The sequence below is a fragment of the Arabidopsis lyrata genome (assembly GCF_000004255.2).
Source record: "Arabidopsis lyrata subsp. lyrata unplaced genomic scaffold ARALYscaffold_7, whole genome shotgun sequence".
Taxonomy (NCBI): domain Eukaryota; kingdom Viridiplantae; phylum Streptophyta; class Magnoliopsida; order Brassicales; family Brassicaceae; genus Arabidopsis; species Arabidopsis lyrata.
Window position 1 is genome coordinate 23,011,619 of NW_003302549.1, and position 19,584 is coordinate 23,031,202.

The window sequence follows — 19,584 nt, forward strand, 5'->3', positions numbered from 1 at the left end:
CTATAGTAGCTCTTTCGTAGACTGTTGGCATATTTGGCCCGTTTTTTGTGGTTCAGAACGTAGCTTATTAGGGTCTTTTAACAAGTACATATATAAATGTGAAAATGTTGGCACCCTGACTTGATTTTCTTTTGACAGATAAGGACATCGTTGAAGAAGTCAGGAACACTGCAACGGTAACTAGTCTTGGTCATGCGGTTTAGCGTGGCTAAGCTCTGATTCCTCCACAGTGGCTCTGTCTTGTCTTTTCTCATCACAGGTATGTAACATTCTCTTTTTTTCAACCCTGTTTCAGTGATTCTCTGTGCTGGAAAATAATAATCATCGCAACTTTTAAACGGAACAACATAAGCATTACAGTTTCAGTAAACATGAGAACAAGTGGGTGGTTTTTGGACACTAATATTTGCAAGCTTCACACTGCTATTATTGTTTTTCTTGTGATGATTCCTTTCCTACCATAATGTCTACCATAATATTTCCATTATGTCTGCTGCAGCTTCCCACTTCTCTTGACCTTTATCTCCTGATGGTTCCAAAATTTTTCACACTTCCATTATATTTCCACCTTGCTTTGCTTTGAGTTTGAGCAGTGTAGCTACCCACTCGTCTCGACCTCTACCATATAAAAACGATCCTAACAGTCTGAAAGATGTGACTTCATACACATGCTTCACTCCGGCGTCAACAAGCATATTCTTGTTCTGGCTAATAAGAATGATTCTGCTTCCTGGAGCAAACCAGTTAGCGTATTCAATGATCCACTTCCCTTGTTCGATGTTGTTCACATCATCAGCGATAAGGAGAACTTTCCGGTGTTTACGCCTTGCTTCGGTAATTTCATGCCCATCGTGATATGAACTTATTATTACCGTTGGATCTTCTTCCCCTTCAAACTTTAGAAGCTTGTCTTTCATGTTTTCAACATTATCTAGGAAAACATATGTCTGAAAGTTAACAAACATCTCTGAATAAATGTACCTTGCAAACGTTGTCTTCCTTTGCGACACCCTTATACTCTGCTTCAGAGGGACATTGACGCATGGAATACAGATGGTCCGAGGTCACCAGCACTACCCCAAATGCCAATGGTACGAACCTCTTTGTTAACTTCTAAAGCCAACAAGTCATAAACCACTTTCATGTGACGATCCATTGCAACAAGGGCATTCGTATTTACGAAATTGCCCCACAACTTTCGGTATTTACAAAAATTGCCCCACAACTTTCCGTATTTACGAAATTATCCCACAACTTTAGGTATTTACTAATTTGCCCCACAGCTTTCGTTATTTACGAAATTGCCCCAAAGCTTTCGGTATTTACGAATTTGCCCCACAACTTTCTATATTTACGAATTTGCCTCACAACTTTCGATATTTACAAATTGCCCCACGATTTTAGGTATTTACGAAATTGCCCCAAATCTTTCGGTATTTACGAAATTGCCCCACAACTTACGATATTTACGAATTTACCCCACAACTTTCTATATTTACGAATATGCCCCACAATTTTTAGTTTCAATCAAAACATGTATATATGGGTAACATCAATAGCAAGTTTCAACAATCTTGCGTCTCAAAATCTGTGAAAAATCTCTGGTGGATGAAGTATTGAAGTTGGAAGTTATTTTCGGTTTAGTAAAATCAAACTATTGACATGCAAATACCTGAAAATGAGATAATAATAATAAATTCTTCAAAGAAAACATATCCTCGAAATCAAAATCTTCCAACGCAACTAAAATTTGAAAACAAAAACTGAGTGTTTTGGTCTGAAAAAACATAAGTAAATAGCTACTAAAGGAAATAGACAAAGAAGGCTGGATTGGTGATTTACTCTTCATCATCCTCATCATCATCATCATCACCACCTGCTCCGTTCAAAGCCTTAACTCTCTCGATCAACTTGTTCTTCCTCTCTTCATAAGTCAGTTTCTTCAAGTTGTACCTGTTTTGTTTATACCACAATCAATCATGAACCCAGTGAGATACTACACCAATACAGCAACAACAAGCTTATAATATTGATACAGTAATGAAATTGTTTTTACCTCTTGTGTTCCTTGGGGGCAGGTTTCTCGGTTTTCTTAGGGTTGGGGTCAGCTCGAATAGCTGCGTGAACCTTCTTGTACATCTCCTCAATGCTCTCAGCTTCAACTCCTTTCTTAATGTAAGCACTGAAGTGAGTTTGCAACTTCTCTGGCTCATCTTCACCCAACAGCTTCATGTAGTTTGAGACATGGCCACCATAGATGTAGTTCCTGTGGATTTCAGCATCAAGTTGCTTGTTCTCTTTGTTGAAACCCGCAAATCTCTTGTCACTGTGCGGGATATCAAGACCTCCGTCCAAAGCACCCTATAGTTTCATAAAGCAAACCAACAGGGTATTACAGAATTGCTAGTATCATCATTTGCTCAATAAAACACAATACAACAGATAAGAACACAAACAAACAGAGAACCATTTTAATACCTTGAGTGCACCAAACACACGGTTTCCCGTTGTGGTCCTAATAAGTCCGACATCAAGAAGAGCACGGAAAGGTCTTCTGGAATCAGTTGGTTCCACAGAAAAGTCCTCTCCAGTGGCCTGATTCATTAATTGTGATTCAGTTACAAAACAAGAGATGAAAACTCTCAAGTTACTTTAATTTCAAGATGAAATCAAAAGCACAACATACCTCTACGTTTCCCTCATACTCGTCATCCATTTCCAACATTTTCAGAACACGACGGGCCAGAAGAAGGCCAGTACAGTAAGCTAGCATGACAAAAACACAAAGTCGTTAGGAAACCATACACAGAGTCAACCATATAAAACTGGAAAACAAAATTATAGGACTGATTCAATACCTGCAGCATAGTTGGTAAGACCAACAGTGAGTCCATACTGAGGAAGCTCATGTGCGTAAGCAGAAGCTTTAACAATGTCACCAGCTATGCTTGCAGACACAATCTGTGCCACAATGTCTTTGTTGGTAAATCGGACAACAAAACGGTACTTAGGCGTGTTGTACTTGTTCTTATCTTGATTGATAAGACGAATTCTTGCCCTGTAATCAGTCTTTCCATCTACATAATATAAAACAACAACATTCAGGACACAACACCTAAACCTCTAAAACAGAACAAAAAGCAAAGTATAATTTGACAATAACAGCAATAAACAAACGGATTAATACCTCTCCTTCTCCTGAACTTCACTTGGTACCTCTTGAAGTAAGCATTCGATTTGGAGGACTTCACAAACACCTAACAACAAATACAGAGATTAAAAATCGTAAGATCCAAAAGTAACAAAAGATCATCAATTTAAACGCACCAGTGACCTCATACACTGGACAAAAAGCTAAAGTCTCAAACTTTAATTCATAATTTCAAGATCAACATTGATTTCAATTCTCAAAACCAACAGTATAAATCTTTTTACCAAGGTAACAAAGTTCATACATTTAAACGCATCAGTGACCTCTATAACAAAACAAATAGCTAAAGTCTCAAACTTTATTCTAATCCGAAGAACAAAAGAACAAAGATTTGCTAATTTCAATTCTCAAGCAAGTTATAACCAAAACCCATGAAGAAAAACATCTACGAAGCTGAATACAACCATAGGTTCATAAATTCTCATTACCATAACTATCAAAAAGAAATGCAGGAGATGAAATGAAACACAGATTCTGAGGAGAAAATCAAGAAGAAACTATGTCGGAGAGAGAGATCTTAGCTAGGGCTTACCATTGTTTGCTGTGAAGATGAGTGACACAAGAAGGCAAGAGGCGCAAGACCTAATGCGAGATCAAGCTTATAAGACAAAACCCTAGAGTTCTCTTGGGCTCTTCCAATCAACGGACACGATTTATGTGGGCTTAAGAAATATTCAACGGTACAGATTGGTTATATTAAATATAGGCCCAATGGGCTTTGTATTTGGGCTTGCTAGTCCTCTCTCACCTAATTTGTTTTTACTCTTTGGGGAGATGTAAAATTTGTAATGAGGTAAAGTATAAAAAGTAAAAACTGTTTGCAACTGCTGTGCGAATCTCTCCATTTTCATTTTGGCCATTTCTTTTTGCTTTTACTTCTTACATACTTCAAGTCTTCAATAGCAATAACCTTTTTCTTTATATAACCAAAAGATTTTAAACCTAAATCTAGACTACTATATGTATGCGAAGGCGATTTGGCGAATGTCTAACACACCTTTCCAAGGTTTATAGTATGCTTCTTTAAACCATTGATAATTTTAAAAAGGTTATTTCAGTAACTTTTTCCCTTGGCTGGTACTACGAATCCTCTTTTCTATCACTTAAATCCATAAAGATATGCGCTTAACCAAGGTTTAGGTTCGGCCTAAATGGAAAAATAAAATGGAGCACCTAAGAACGTATCTTCACAAACCAAGAACTACGAGATCACCCCTTTCATTCTAGGGTGACGGAAGGATCATACTGTTCGAGCCTTTTTCATGTTATCTATCTCTTGACTCGAAATGAGAGCATGTTTGAAAAAGGATCTTAGAGTGTCTAAGGTTAGGCCAGTAGGGTCTCTCTTAACACCCTCTTTTTTCTTCTCATCGAAGTTATTTCACAAATACAAAAGTAAGATGCCAAAATATCTTCAAGACTTAAATAAAAATCTCTTGATGACTTAATACACAATAATACAATCCACATTATAACTCAAATCTTACAATACAACATGACAAAACCATTCTTGTCATTAGTCTCCACAATACCTAGCTAGACTCTCCAGCTTTTTTATTTAATTCGGAGTTTAGACCCAAAGGTGATATATAGAACATACTAAACACAAATCCATTCAAGACGATGGAGCATTCCCGGAATCATCTTCTTTTAGGACATGGCTGAAATCATCTCTTCCCTTTCCCAGTGGATTCCTCTTCCTCTCCATAATCTCCGTAAAAGCCTCTATGAATTTCTTCATGTGCAATCGTTTCCATTCCTAACAAACAAACAACAATCAAAAACACACAAAATCGAAACAATGTACCAATTCCCATTCATAAATAGCTAACAAAACAAAAACAAAAAATGCTTAAATCATCAAACCTCGAAATCCCATTCTCCACCAATATCAGGATCATTCTTGTTAATCCATGGATATGTTTCCACTGTCATCTTCTCAGAATTGTCCTGCATATACAAAAAAATCATAATCAATACTCACTAAAATTGTTTCATGGTCTAGAGATGAAATAATGAAATCTTTAAACTTACTTTTCTTACAACTTCAACAGTCACTCTTTCATATTCGTTTCCTTCAACCCAATCTACATTCTCAAGTTCATCATTCGTTAATCCCATTAGTACCTGAACCAACAACAATTCACCAAAAGTTCTCATAATCTAAACTATTCAAGAATCAAGATCAATACTTAAAACCCACAAGAATGATCTAAGAATCAAACCTTTCCATGAACTTCTCCATTCTCAGAGGGAATAATACATGGATACAAACGTCCTTTAAGCCTAAACCTCTGACTAAAAACACCCAAAATCTCCATTCAATCTTAGATCTAAAAAACAGAGAGAATTGAGATCAAGATCGAGAGAGAAAGGTACGTACAAGCCAGGAAGTGTTGCAGAGACGATCTCAGGAATACGATCAAGCATGACATGGATGACGTCAGGCTCTTGAAAGCTACCATAGACGAAGATATTGTGAAGCTGAGGAGAATCGGAGCTACTCATTTTTTTTTTTTCAATCTTTTTACTCTGTTTTTTTTTTTTATTGGTTAAGTTATTTTCTCTATGACAGAGCTTTTGACTTTTATAACGTGACAAAAATAGACTATCACGTAGGAACACGAAACTGTGAAACACGTGGAATTATTCTCTTACCACACAACCTTAACGTTATGTACCAGATTTTAGAAAAAGAGAAGATGATGTTTATTTATGGATGTGGTATTTTCTTTTTTTTCTAATAACATGTCTAATAATTTAAAAATCACATATAATTTAATCATGTTTTTTATTCAGTAGTGTGATATTTTTCTTTATCCTTAGATTTTCGTATTATATGTCAAAGCAAATAAATTAGCACGAAACATTCATGTCAAATCACATTATATTACATATATAAATAATTTACCTTAAAGTTGGCTCATATGAATTTAATCAATCTAAAGTTGTTGACAAAAAAGAAATTCTAGTAGATGATATCTAAAGAAATATATAGTATGACTATGCACAAGTTTTTTTGTTTTTTTTTTTGTTTTTTAAAGTCAAAATGACTGCACAAGTTATTAAGGACAATTTGATATGTTACCAAAAAAAAAAAAAAAAAACTAAGGACATTTTTTTTTTTTTAATTAGTTAATATTCATTTAAATCTTCCCATATGGGCTTGGAAAAAGCCTTACAAACTATGACACAGTTACAAAAAAGCCTAATAAGAAATTTGCCGGAAACAGATTTGAAGGATCGAACCCTGCTGATGGACGACTGCACGGTGGCCGGAGCCAGAGCTGGCCATGAGGCCAAGCAAGGCAAGCTTGTGCTTGCGGCCCCAAATCCCATATATATATAATCGGCCACATTTTTAACAATAATGTTCAAGTAGTCTAGTGGTTTGAAATGTGTCATAGCATGTGCAGGTGATCAGTTCGAATCCACTAACTCTGTTATCTTTTGTTTTTTTCATTTTTAATCTTTTCTTACAAATAGTAGGCCTAAAATTATTTTTTGTTGTTTGTGGTCTTCAAATTCTCAGGGACGGCTTTGGCCGGAGCATTAGATTTGTATACTTTTCTTAATAAATGTATACTTTTCTTTAGTTACAAATTTGTCGCTTGATTAAAATACTAGGGTGGCTTTGATAAATAACTCTAAATTTTATCTCAATGAGGTAAATAATCGAGTGGCTTCTAAGTAGAGAATTTTGAGATGTATATATATTTGACCAAAATATTCTTTGTACTTTGCTTAATCATGTTGTTTCATAAAACATAAAAATAAACAATCTCTTACTAATAAAATGAACTCATTGAAGCTTCTCAATGTGTCTACATCAGATTTTCTAAAAAACTCTCTCAAGATGCCACGTCAGTTTACTTTCCTTCAAATTATAAATCACTGCAACCACGTCACACTCTTTACAAGGACGATCAATATTCACCGCCCATTGGCCAACTAGATTAGCATCTTAGGTCGTCAACTTACGTGTCTCTTCACCTCTCCCTCATAACGGAACTGCCACGCTTCGCCTTCCTTTCTTCTAAATCCTCATATCGCTCCATATATATAATAGAGAAGGTTACGAAAAAACCTCAAACGTCAAACGTATCGTCCTCTGCAGCTGTGGAACGCTTTTCAAATCCTTCTCGGTTACAGAGATCGTTGAATATGAAGGTCTGTTTGCTCCAATTAAACATTCACTTTTTTTTAGAGAGATCATCAAATCCTCCATGATTAGATTTTACAACTACTGTAAGTGTTAGTTATGTTGGACTCAAGTCTTTAGACTTAGTCAGAATAAGAATCGTTCAAGTAGGAGTAGTGGCTAGATTATAGCTTAGTGGAGTTGTTGTTTCAAGTTGTTAAAGTCCTCCGATAATGTAGGAGGCAGTTGTTTTCTTGTTTCTTGTAATTGGCTATTTAAAGCCTTCTATTGAATAGAACAGAGTAAGCTTTTTCGTTCTCATCATTCACTTTGCTATAACAAATTGGTATCAGAGCCAATCTGAGTGGTGAGAAATTCGTGAGAGAGAGAGTTCTTCAAGGGTGAGTGAAACACAATGTCTGGGGAAAATCAAAACATGTTGGCGATACCTAAATTCGATGGGGATTTTGAACATTGGAGCATGTTGATGGAGAATCTGTTGAGATCTAAAGAGTGGTGGGGTCTGATAGAGAGAGGCTATGTTGAGCCAGCTCGAGGAGAGATTCTCACCGGAGCATAGAGACAAGAGCTAGCAGAGAAGAAACTAACCGACCTAAAGGTGAAGAACTATCTGTTTCAAGCGATCGACAAAACCGTCTTGAAACAGATAATTCAGAAGGATACTGCCAAGCAACTGTGGGATTCATTGAAAACCAAGTATCAAGGAGACGAGCGTGTGAGGCGAGCACAACTTCAACGCTTAAGAAGGGATTTTGAGGTTCTGGAGATGAAAGAAACAGAGAGCATCACGGAGTACTTCTCTAGAGTGTTGCTTGTTGCAACAGATATGGGAAATCTTGGAGAAGAGATGAAAGAATCCAAGATTGTGGAGAAGATCTTAAGAACACTCTCCGAGAAGTTTACATATGTAGTCTGTTCAATTGAGGAGTCTAAAGATATAGACAACCTCTCGGTCGATGCTCTCCAAAGCTCATTACGCTGCCATGAACAAAAGATCACAAGACACGCTAAGGGATCCACAAAAGACGAGCAAGTACTGAAGGTGACGTACGAAGCTGGCGGCCCAAGTGGAGCGAGAGGAAGAGGTGGCTCTTTCAGGGGTCGCGGCAGAGGACGTGGCAGAGGAGGGTCATTCAATAAGGAGTTGGTGGAGTGTTACAAGTGCCACCAGATGGGACACTTCCAATTTGAATGCCCTAGAGCTGAGAAACAAGCTAATTACGTAGAGTTTAATGAAGAGGAAGAGATCTTGCTCATGGCACATGTAGAGCTGAAAGGATCTAATATGGAGGATTTGTGGTTCCTAGACAGTGGGTGCAGCAACCACATGACCGGAGCAAAGAAGTGGTTTTCTGAGTTGGATGAAAGTTTCCGGCACTCTGTGAAGCTCGGGAACAATGCGAGAATGACGGTAGAAGGCAAAGGAAGCATCAAACTCAAGGTGAATGGGCTGATCCAAGTGATTCAAGATGTGTACTATGTTCCGGAGTTAAGTAACAATCTTCTAAGCCTAGGACAGTTGCAAGAGAGAAATCTTGCCATTTTGATACAAGACGGCGTGTGCAAAATCTATCATCCCTCAAGGGGACTCATCGTTGAAACTCCAATGACTGCGAATCGAATGTTCATAATTCTAGCTCAGTTGGTAGGTTCGGATTCCTGTCTTCAAGTGGCAGCATCAAGTGATACACACCTATGGCATTGCAGGTTCGCGCATCTCAACTACAAGAGTCTACAAATGCTCAGCTCTAAGGAGATGGTGATAGGGCTTCCCTCTATTGACTCTTGTACGAAAGTTTGTGAAAACTGTCTCGTCGGCAAACAAAAAAGAGAATCCTTCCCGAAGAAAAGCGCATGGAGAGCCTCAAAGAACCTACAATTGATACATGCTGACATATGCGGACCAATCACTCCGGTTTCTATTGGCCATAAGATGTATCTGCTTACTTTCATTGATGATCATAGTAGAAAAATGTGGAGTTACTTGATTGCTGAAAAGTCAGAGGCATTTCAAATGTTCAGAGAATTCAAAGCTCGCGTGGAGAAAGAATCAGGCATGTCGGTGTGTGGTTTGAGAACAGACAGAGGAGGAGAATTTTGTTCAAAGGAGTTTGAAGATTTCTGCAAAGTACACGGCATCAAACGCCAACTAACTGCGGCTTACACGCCTCAGCAAAACGGAGTAGCTGAAAGAAGAAATCAAACGATCATGAATCTGGTTCGTAGTACACTGTCCGAAAGGAAGATGCCTAAAGATTTTTGGGCAGAAGGAGTGAAGTGGATTACTTATGTTCTCAATCGCAGTCCTACCGCAGCGTTGATGGATCAGACTCCAGAGGAGGTGTGGAGCAGTTTCAAGCCAAATGTGAAACATTTTAAGGTCTTCGGGTGTATCGGACATGTTCACATACCAGAGGCAAAAAGAACAAAGCTCGATGATAAAAGCTGCAAGTGTGTGTTCCTTGGAGTTAGTGAAGAATCAAAGGCATATCGAATGTACAATCCAATCTCTAAGAAAATCATGGTGAGTAGAGACGTGATTTTTGAAGAAACAGAGAATTGGAATTGGGGAAGGAATGAGTCAGAAGAAGCGCAAAACCAATCAAATGTTCTTACCTGGGAGAACGATGGAGACAACATGGTAGGCGAAGAAGAGATTGGAGATCCCGAAGTAGAGCATGAAGCAGATGCAGTCGCTGCCGCCAATGGAGAAGTCGCAGCCTCAGCTTCTGGCTCATCCCGTGATGCACAAGAAAGACCAGTACGAGCAAGAGCACCTCCTGCATACTTACGTGACTATGACTGTGGAGAAGCAGTAGTCTTGACGGATGAAGAAATTGCTGCTTACGTTGACGATGACTACTTACTTGATGACCACATGTTGCAAGTAGTCACTGCTCTTGGAGATCCTACAACTTACGAGGAGGCTGTGAGATATGGTGAATGGAGAGAAGCCATGAATGCAGAGATCGAATCCATCGAAAGAAATCAAACCTGGGAGCTGTCCGAAATACCTAAAGGTACAAAAACTATTGGAGTTAAATGGGTATTTAAGACGAAATATAATGAAGATGGTGAGGTAGACAAATTCAAAGCAAGGTTGGTTGCTAAGGGGTATGCTCAGAGATTTGGGGTCGATTACAATGAGGTCTACGCTCCGGTAGCAAGGTGGGATACAATCCGCATGATCATCGCCACGGCAGCCTCTAGAAACTGGACCATCTATCAACTGGACGTGAAGAGTGCTTTCCTACATGGAGAGCTCAATGAAGTTGTGTTCGTGGATCAACCACAAGGGTTCATCAAACCAGGGAGTGAAAGGAAGGCTTATAGACTGAGAAAGGCATTGTACGGACTAAAACAAGCGCCGAGAGCTTGGTTTAGTAAGATCGAGAGCTACTTCATTAGGGAAGGATTTGAGAAATGCGACTTCGAGCACACTCTGTTTGTTAAAACAGGGGAACAAGGTCAGGTCCTTATTGTGAGTTTATATGTTGATGATCTCATATTACTGGAAATTGTGAAAAGTTGATTCTCAAGTTCAAGAAGCTGAAGGAGTTGATGGGTCTTGTCGAAATGCCAAAGTAAACTGATGCACTTACATGTATCAGTTTAGGGAAGGAATTTGTTAGTTATGTTGGACTCAAGTCTTTAGACTTAGTCAGAATAAGAATCGTTCAAGTAGGAGTAGTGGCTAGATTATAGCTTAGTGGAGTTGTTGTTTCAAGTTGTTAAAGTCCTCCGATAATGTAGGAGGCAGTTGTTTTCTTGTTTCTTGTAATTGGCTATTTAAAGCCTTCTATTGAATAGAACAGAGTAAGCTTTTTCGTTCTCATCATTCACTTTGCTATAACAGTAAGATTGTTCAGATTCAAAGGCTCATGCTCTCGAGATATATTAAAAGAAAGAAGAACTGTTGGTCTTAATTTAAGTAGCAATCATTTGTATACTTCCTTTTCACTATTCTGAACTTTATTTTTCATTGCCTTCTTTTGGATAACTTTGCTGCAATTGTTTGTCCCTGTAAATATTTGAGTTTAGTGATAATCTTCCCCTCTGTAAACAGAACCATTGCCGACAAGGGAGGCGCCTATTCTGATGCAAGTTGAGTGTTGGTGGAGTAAAGAGACATGAAAAGCCTTTGCTGGAGTAAATCATATGATCTTCAAGGCTATAACTTTTAAATTGCGTTTAGAGTAAAGAATGTAATTACATTAGTTTATATCTTTGACTTTGATATTGATAACCCATAGGGAGTGTTAACTTCTATTCATGTGTCAGCAACAGAGAAGGGTGTGGAAGAGGCCACTCGGTGACCTAGAAAAGAATCAATAAACATACATACCTACGTGATTAACAAGATGGTTGAATGCTACTTTCTTTACTATTCCACTACCGTCTCTTTCTGTTTTGTTTCTAGGTAAATGGATCAAGTGGAGAAACCATTTCATGTACGTTTTTCTAAGAATACCCATTGTTGCCCTGTTTAACATTGGTATTGGCCATCACAAAGGAATTGCCCTGTTTAACATTGAGTGTGTCGTTTTGTGGTTATCGTTTTAAGATTATGCTCTATGTATGTAGTGTCATATTAGAATGTGAGCTATGTTTCATAGAGAATATACAGTCCATTGCTCTTAAGTCTTAACTTTGTAATGTCATGCCAAAAACATCAAATGTAATTTTGTCATGGAGATGGAACTTAGTAAATAATGTGTCCAATCATGGCTGTTATTTTCCTACATATACTTCGAAGCTCGATCGCTTTGATTTCTATGCTTTATATTGATACATGTTCAACTCCTACTTTGTAAAACTATTTTATAAATTACAATAAAAAAGTTATCAATAGATATAACTAAACAATTAATTGTATCATGTATATGTTTCTTTACTAAAATAATAAATGCAGCATCACATGAAGTTTTGCAATGTATACTTACAAAAAAAAATACGTTACTAAACTTTAAATTATCGAATTTCAAATATACCCGGGCGTAGCCCGGATTAGCCCCTAGTAGAAAATAAATAAACACTTGACTAGAAAACTCTAAAATTTTCCCAAACCCACTCAACCAATTGATTTGATTACTGGTTGGTTTTTGATGGTGGAACCTTTAAGGATTTAAGTACACATGAATAACTGACGAATAATTGTGCAGGAATCTAATTTTTATCTGAATCATTTTATGCATATCAGTTTTGGATAGAATTGGAGACGGACAAACAAAATTGCGGGATAAAATTCTACAAATAGTTTTAAATAGACAAAACACACACAAGCCAAGTAAGATGCAAAAACATATGACATTAACATACATGTCACTAATCTTCACAATACCTATACTCTCTACGTTTTATTTATTCCAGAATATTAAAAACACAAAGGTTTTTGTTGTTGTTGTTGATAATTCTAAAAACAAAGGTCATATATAAACCATATATACTAAAACACAAGTCCACTCAGGACAATGGAGTCTCATCCGATTGATCTTCGCGTAGGGCATGGCTGAAATCATCACTTTCCTGTCCCTGAGGTTTCTTCTTACATTCCATGATTTTCTTGAAAGTCTCTATGAATTTCTCTTTGTGCAATCGTTTCCATTCCTAAGAAAAAAATCATAATCCAAAAGACGCGAATTGAACCAATGTACCATTTTCCAATCATAATGAGTTAACAAAAGCTAAAACATTGTTTAAATCACTCAACCTCAAAATCCCATTCTCCAAACATGTCAGGATCAGCCCTGTTGATCCATATATACGTTTTCACTGGCATCTTCTCCGAAGTGTCCTACATGTCCAAAATCACAATTTATAATCTCATCAAAAATATTTCAAAATTTATAAATCATCAACCTTTTATACTTACCTCCCTAAAAATCCCAACAGTCACTCTCTCATATTCATTTCCCTCAACCGCATCTATATTCTCAAGTTCATCACCTGTTAATCCCATTAGTACCTACACCAACAATCAACCAAATTTCTCAAATCAAAACCCTAAAATTCCATATTATACTTGAGAGAAAACCATATAAAATGCTCTGGTCTCCGATCTCATAAGATGTATGAACCTAGACCAAGAACCTCTTAGTAATTCGAAAAAGAAAAATATATATTCATATTACACTTCTTACACAAAAACCAACAAGAATAAAGTCACAAATAATGATCCCAAAATCTAACCTTTCCATGAACTTCTCCTTTCTCAGAGGGGACAATACATGGATACAAACGTCCTTTAATCCTAAACCTTTGACTGAAAAATCTAAAACCCAAAAATCTCCATCAAAACTTAGAGATTACTCAATTCGAAGAAAGAGAGAAAGGTACGTACAAGCCCGGGAGTGTTGCGGAGACGATCTCGGGAATACGGTCAAACATCACGTTGATGACGTCGGGCTCTTGAAAGCTACCATAGACAAAGACATTATGAAGCTGAGAACCAGAGCAATTCATCTTTTGTCTCTTCCACCGTTTTTGTTTTGTTTTTTCTTTTGGTTTCTTTTAGTAATTTGGGTTTTATGTTCACTCTCTAATCTGAGTTTGACTTTTATATTATAAAGTGAAAAATGAAAATCTAAACACGATACCGATGAACAGTTGGCGTAACCAGCGCAAGAAAGACGTGGCATTGATTCTGTTACGACAGCGTTAGACTTCGACGACTAGTGACACCAGTTAGTGTATGAAACTCGTTCGTGTTCCTTTTGTTTTCTTCTAATTTGTCGACAATTATTTGGATACATATCTAATTAAAGTTGTTTTTTCAAATAATGATAGTTATCTTAAATATGCGACACGGATATCGTCTATATATATTTTATTTTTTTTGTTCAACATCGTCTAATATATTTCTTTATTTTTTTATTATCAAAATGAAATCACTTATATGCATGCAGTAACCTCTTAATTAATTATTATCTTTAAATCCCTAGAAATGTTACTTTGATGCAAGAAGGTCAATGTCGTCAACACCGGGAAGATTGGAACCGTGATCGTCATCTACAGCCCAGATAATACTAATATATTTCTTTCTTAAAGAATCCGATGTCTCTAATTTTTCTTTTTTTTTTGGGTTATTCACCTAAATCACCCTATAATTTAATCAATCTAAAGAAAAAAAACTTTATGTTATAAACCATATGGATGGACTCCATAACCGGCCCACGGCCCATTAGGGTTTTACCTTATTCTCTGTATCCTGCTATTATCCTTGTATATATATCCCTTATACTATTAATGAAAGACACAGTTCACAACACGTTATCAGCACGATAGCCTTTCACCCTAAAAATTAAAAATTCCGAAACCCTAAATCTCTCTCACAAAAACCAAAACCAAAACCCTAGCCGTCTCTGCAAACAAAATTCTAAACTCTATCGAGATAAGTTTTCTGTTCATATTTGTTTCTGCACAAATTTTGCACGGATTATCTGTTATCAATCCTGTCTGTATTTCTGCACGAACTTTGCACAGATGATCTGTTATCTATTCTGTCTGTAGTTTTGCACGAATTTTGCACGGATTATATGTTATCAATTTTATCTGTATTTCTGCACGAATTTTGCACAGATTATCTGTTGTCAATTATGTCTGTAGATTTGCACAAATTTTGCATGGATTATTTATTATCAATCCTGTCTATATTTTTGTACGATTTATGCATGGATTATATGTTATTGATTCTGAACTGTTTTATGCAGTATATTACAGAAACCCTTTTTTTTTTTTCTTTTTACTAATGTAATAGCCATGTTTCCATGAGCAAAATTTTGAGTTTCTCAGGAATCAGGATTATATATATTGAGATTTTGTAGGAGGTCCCAACCAGCTAAGAGACATAACTGTTTCCAATCTCCGTATTAGATCTCGGGTCTCTCTTTCTTATCCAATTAAGATAAGTGCTATTTATTATGCTTTATATACATAATCCAATTAAAGTTTGATAAGATAAAATTTGCATGAAAATTGGCACATGTGATTTGATTTATGATTGGAGAATTAATTGAGAAGTTAGTGAATGGAAAGATGTTTAATAGCATGATAGATTGAATGTTTTAATATAAACCCTAGGTTAAACCGAAAGTAAACCGAAACCCTAAATCCTAGGTTAAACCGGTTTAATAAACCCTAAGTCACGGTTTAAGATCAAGTTTCCCATATAAGGAAAGTTTCCAGAAATAGAAAGTTTCCATAAATATAAAATCTCCATAAATAGAAAGTTTCCATATAAGGAAAGTTTCCAGAAATAGAAAGTTTCGTAAAATAGCAAGTTTCCCAAAATAAAAGGTTCCCTAAAATAGCAAGTTTCCCAAAATGGAAAGTTACCAAAATAGGAAACCCCTTCATAAGAAAATATTCCAAAACCCTAAAGTACACGTTTGTTTAGGATTTCTTTCTAGATGAGAAATAGAAAGTTTCCATATAAGGAAAGTTTCCATAAATAGAAAGTTCTATACATAAAACCGAAATCCTAGCAAAAACCCTAGTACTATAAATCGCGGATGCTAAAACCCTAAAACTTAACCGCGAAATCCTAATATCCTAATCTAGTATGATCCGATTGTTTGGTTGTTGCATACTAGATCAATCTTCTAGGGTTGATTTCATCCATATATATATATATATATATAACATGATTGTTTAGAAAAATACTTGCTAAAGACAAGCATGGCTCGGTCTTAAATACCGCATGACTTGGTCTAACCGATTACATGAGTTCTCATTTAACTCTAGATATTATAGATGTCAGAAATCAACTATTATGAATACACGACACTCAATGCCTCTGGTGACAATTATTTACAATGGGCTTTGGACACTGAGATTGTCCTAAAGGGAAAAGGGCTTGGTGAATCTATTGTGGAAGGAAACAATGTCACCAGAAGAGAAAGATATAAGGCGATTACTAACATACGCCATTACCTCAATGAGAGTCTCAAAATCAGTACCTCACTATTAAGAATCCTATGGACCTCAGGACAGAGTTGAAAAAAAAAAAAAAAAAAAAAAAAAAAATCAATATAACCACCAAAGAACGGTGCTATTACCCAAAAGCCTGATTCGATCGAAAGAATCTCAGATTCCAGGAATTCAAATCCATGAATGAGTATAACTCAGTACTATTTAAAATAGTGTCAATACTGAGATTCTGTGGTGAGGAAGTTACTGAGAATGACTTGCTAGAGAAAGCATTCTCGACCTTTCACACAAACAATATATTGCCTCAGCAACAATATCGTGAAAAAGGTTTTTACCACATATGCAAGTCTAAACTCTTGTTTTGCTACTTGCTGAGCAAAACAATGAGTTATAAATAGTGAAATGAGACCTCCTAGTCCTACCCCATTATCAGAAGCCCATTGGGCTGAAGAGCCTAAAGAGCCTAAAGAGACTAAAGAGTCTAACCACGTCCAAAGAGATAAGTATCATGGCCACAGTCATGGTAAATGGAATGAACGTGGTAGAAGTGGCAATTATAATTTATATGATCAAGGAAACCATTCATATGGTTAAGGCCGCCGACCCGACTTTGGTCGTAATCGAGGTAAAGGCCACGGTATACCCAAACCACAACACTCAAATAAACTTGTTTGCCACTGATGAGGAATGGGGAAACCATTGGACTAAGACGTGCAGGACACCTAAGCATCTCGTTGATCTCTATCAAGAGAGTTTAAAAAGAATCTAGAAGCTCATTTAGTTCATCATTATGAGAATTCAATAAACGAAATATCTAAAGACATGGTTCATTAGCCAAATTGCGGGTATAGCTAAATTTAGTGAAGGCTAAGGGCAGGCCCATGGCAGGCCCATATTCCCAAGGGCACGCATCCTCAGATGCTTCATATTCACCTAGTTCAAAGGGGCTTGTTGAGTTTCAAAGAAATGTGTTTGAATGGTTTCCACATTGAAACTAAGGGTGAAGGGAACAAAGGATTCCCATATATTACTAAGAGCACCCAAGACCATGAGAAGGTCTTAGAGACTATACCCGCGTCATAGATCTTTACTATGCCAAGGTCAATATGATAAAGGCTAATAAAGTAAACAAAAGGGTTTACTGAGAAATTCACTAATGGCATGACCGGCTTGGCCAGCCTGGTTCGAATATGATGCGTAAATTAATTCAAAGTTCTAAAGGGCATACCCTTAAAGAAAACCGAGTTTTCCCTAAGCACCACATGTGCATAGCCTGTTCACAAGGGAAACTTATCACTCGACCTTCACCAGTCAAAGTGTCTAAAGAGACCTTACATTTTCTGGAACGAATTCAAGGAGACATATGTGGTTCGATCCATCCACCTTGTGGAACATTTCGGTACTTCATGGTTTTAATCGATGCATCGACCCGCTGGTCGCATGTTTGCCTATTGTCTTCTAGGAACCAAGCGTTTGTTAGGTTATTGGCCCAAATGATCAGATTGCGAGCCCATTTTCCAGATTTTCCTCTTAAGACCATACGTTTAGATAATGCTGGTGAATTCACTTCCCAAGCATTTAATGACTATTGTATGGCCATGGGGGTAAGTGTGGAACATCCTGTGGCACATGTCCATACACATAACGGATTAGCTGAATCCCTCATTAATCGAAATCAACTAATTGCTCGACCATTACTCATGAGGTTGCAGCTTCCGGTCTCAGCTTGGGGACATGCAGTTTTACACGCTGTTGAACTAATACGCATTCGGCCATCTAGTGAGCATAGATATTCCCCATCCCAATTGCTAACGGGTCATGAGCCAGACGTTTCCCATCTAAAGACATTTGGGTGTGTCACCTATTTACCCATAGCACCACCACAGAGAGCAAATGATGGGACCTCAAAAGGGGATGGGAATATACATTAACAATGATTCTCCCACCATCATTAAGTATCTCGAGCCAAAGGCCAGATACAAGGATTGTCATCTCAATGAATCCGTTTTCCCAACACTAGGTGGAGAGACTAACAAGCTGGTCAAAGAACTTACATGGAATCAAACATCCTTCACATGGCAAGATCCTCGGACTCCATCAGAGATCCAAAAGACTATATATCTGCAAAAGCTAGCTAAAACAGTTGCCAAGATTCCTATAATGACCCAAAGAGAGTAACAAAATCGTACATACCAGCTTGTAATGCACCAGTACGTATTGATGTTCACAAGGAACACAATCAAGTTGCTACAGAGGCTACAACACGTAAGAAACGTGGTAGACCCAAAAGGTTCCAAAGACAAGAACCCTCGGAAATCAAAGAAAGGTGCAAGGGAAACCGAGAAGGTTCAAGAAACCATAGACATGGCCGGCTAATAGACATAACCCTAAGGTACCAATCAATGAGGTTTGGGACGCCAAACCTCAAGGTCCTGAAGGTGTAAAGAGATCTCTATAAACTATATCATGTCTAGAATACAATGGAACCGAAAAGATGTCGACATCAATGATAAAATATTTGCGCACAAGGTAGCAACTGAAATGAATGAGGATCAGGAGCCCACGTCTATACTAGAGTGCACTCAAAGACCTGATTGATTAAAATGGTACAAGACCATAAAACATGGAGCTAAGAATCATTAAGAAGAAGAATGTGTTTGGTCCAATACAAAGGACACCATTCAATGTAAAGCCAGTGGGACAAATGAGTCTTTGTGATAGTGTGAAATAAACATAGTGAAAGCGTGATATATCAGACACGGCTTGTCGCACAAGGATTCACACAAAGACCAGAAATAGAGGAGATATACTCCCATGTGGTGGATGCTAAGACATATAAATCTTTGCTAAGTCTGGCTATATAAAAGAGAAAGATTTGCGGCTAATGGATGTAATGCATGCATATTTATATAAGTCCACTGGATAATATATGAGATTACCAGAGGGTATTGAGCTCAAAGATAAGAAAGATTCTCGAGAACAGCACTGCATAAGGCTGGACAAATCCTTATATGGACTGAAACAAAGCGGACGTATGTGGTATAACCGGTTAAGCGAATATCTCATCAGAGAAGGCTATAAAAACGATCCGATCAGTCTATGTATTTTTATCAAGAAGTTTAAAAACAAAGGATTTGTAATCATAGCAGTGTATATGAATGATTTAAACCTCTGGGTAATCGACCAAACAGTTGAAAGACCTAGGCAATAATTAAGTTCTGTTTGGGATTACAATCTGAGTACGTGAATAATGGAATCCTTGTGCATCAAATGGCATACACTA

At 37.2% G+C, this 19,584-nt stretch overlaps 3 protein-coding genes and 1 pseudogene across 3 annotated transcripts; all 4 read right to left on the bottom strand.

Moving 5' to 3' along the window:
• Positions 1-362: 362 nt before the first annotated feature.
• LOC9304774 lies at positions 363-1,058 on the bottom strand (annotated as a pseudogene).
• Positions 1,059-1,669: 611 nt separating this feature from the next.
• On the bottom strand, positions 1,670-3,847 carry LOC9306834 (60S ribosomal protein L5-1). The gene is made up of 7 exons (XM_002870718.2): positions 3,744-3,847; positions 3,188-3,257; positions 2,859-3,077; positions 2,687-2,766; positions 2,479-2,595; positions 2,057-2,361; positions 1,670-1,953 (listed from the first exon to the last, which is right to left on the bottom strand). The coding sequence occupies exons 1-7, from the start codon at positions 3,744-3,746 to the stop codon at positions 1,839-1,841; spliced, it is 909 nt and encodes a 302-aa protein (XP_002870764.1). The 5' UTR covers positions 3,747-3,847; the 3' UTR covers positions 1,670-1,838.
• Positions 3,848-4,612: 765 nt separating this feature from the next.
• On the bottom strand, positions 4,613-5,770 carry LOC9306835 (AIG2-like protein B). Its single transcript, XM_021017334.1, has 5 exons — positions 5,595-5,770; positions 5,437-5,509; positions 5,246-5,338; positions 5,078-5,161; positions 4,613-4,970 (listed from the first exon to the last, which is right to left on the bottom strand). Exons 1-5 carry the CDS (start codon positions 5,717-5,719, stop codon positions 4,827-4,829), a joined length of 519 nt encoding a protein of 172 aa, XP_020872993.1. The 5' UTR covers positions 5,720-5,770; the 3' UTR covers positions 4,613-4,826.
• A 6,930-nt stretch (positions 5,771-12,700) lies between these two features.
• Positions 12,701-14,422, bottom strand: LOC9306836 (AIG2-like protein A). Its single transcript, XM_002870720.2, has 5 exons — positions 13,714-14,422; positions 13,563-13,635; positions 13,246-13,338; positions 13,084-13,167; positions 12,701-12,980 (listed from the first exon to the last, which is right to left on the bottom strand). Exons 1-5 carry the CDS (start codon positions 13,833-13,835, stop codon positions 12,837-12,839), a joined length of 516 nt encoding a protein of 171 aa, XP_002870766.1. The 5' UTR covers positions 13,836-14,422; the 3' UTR covers positions 12,701-12,836.
• Positions 14,423-19,584: the final 5,162 nt, after the last annotated feature.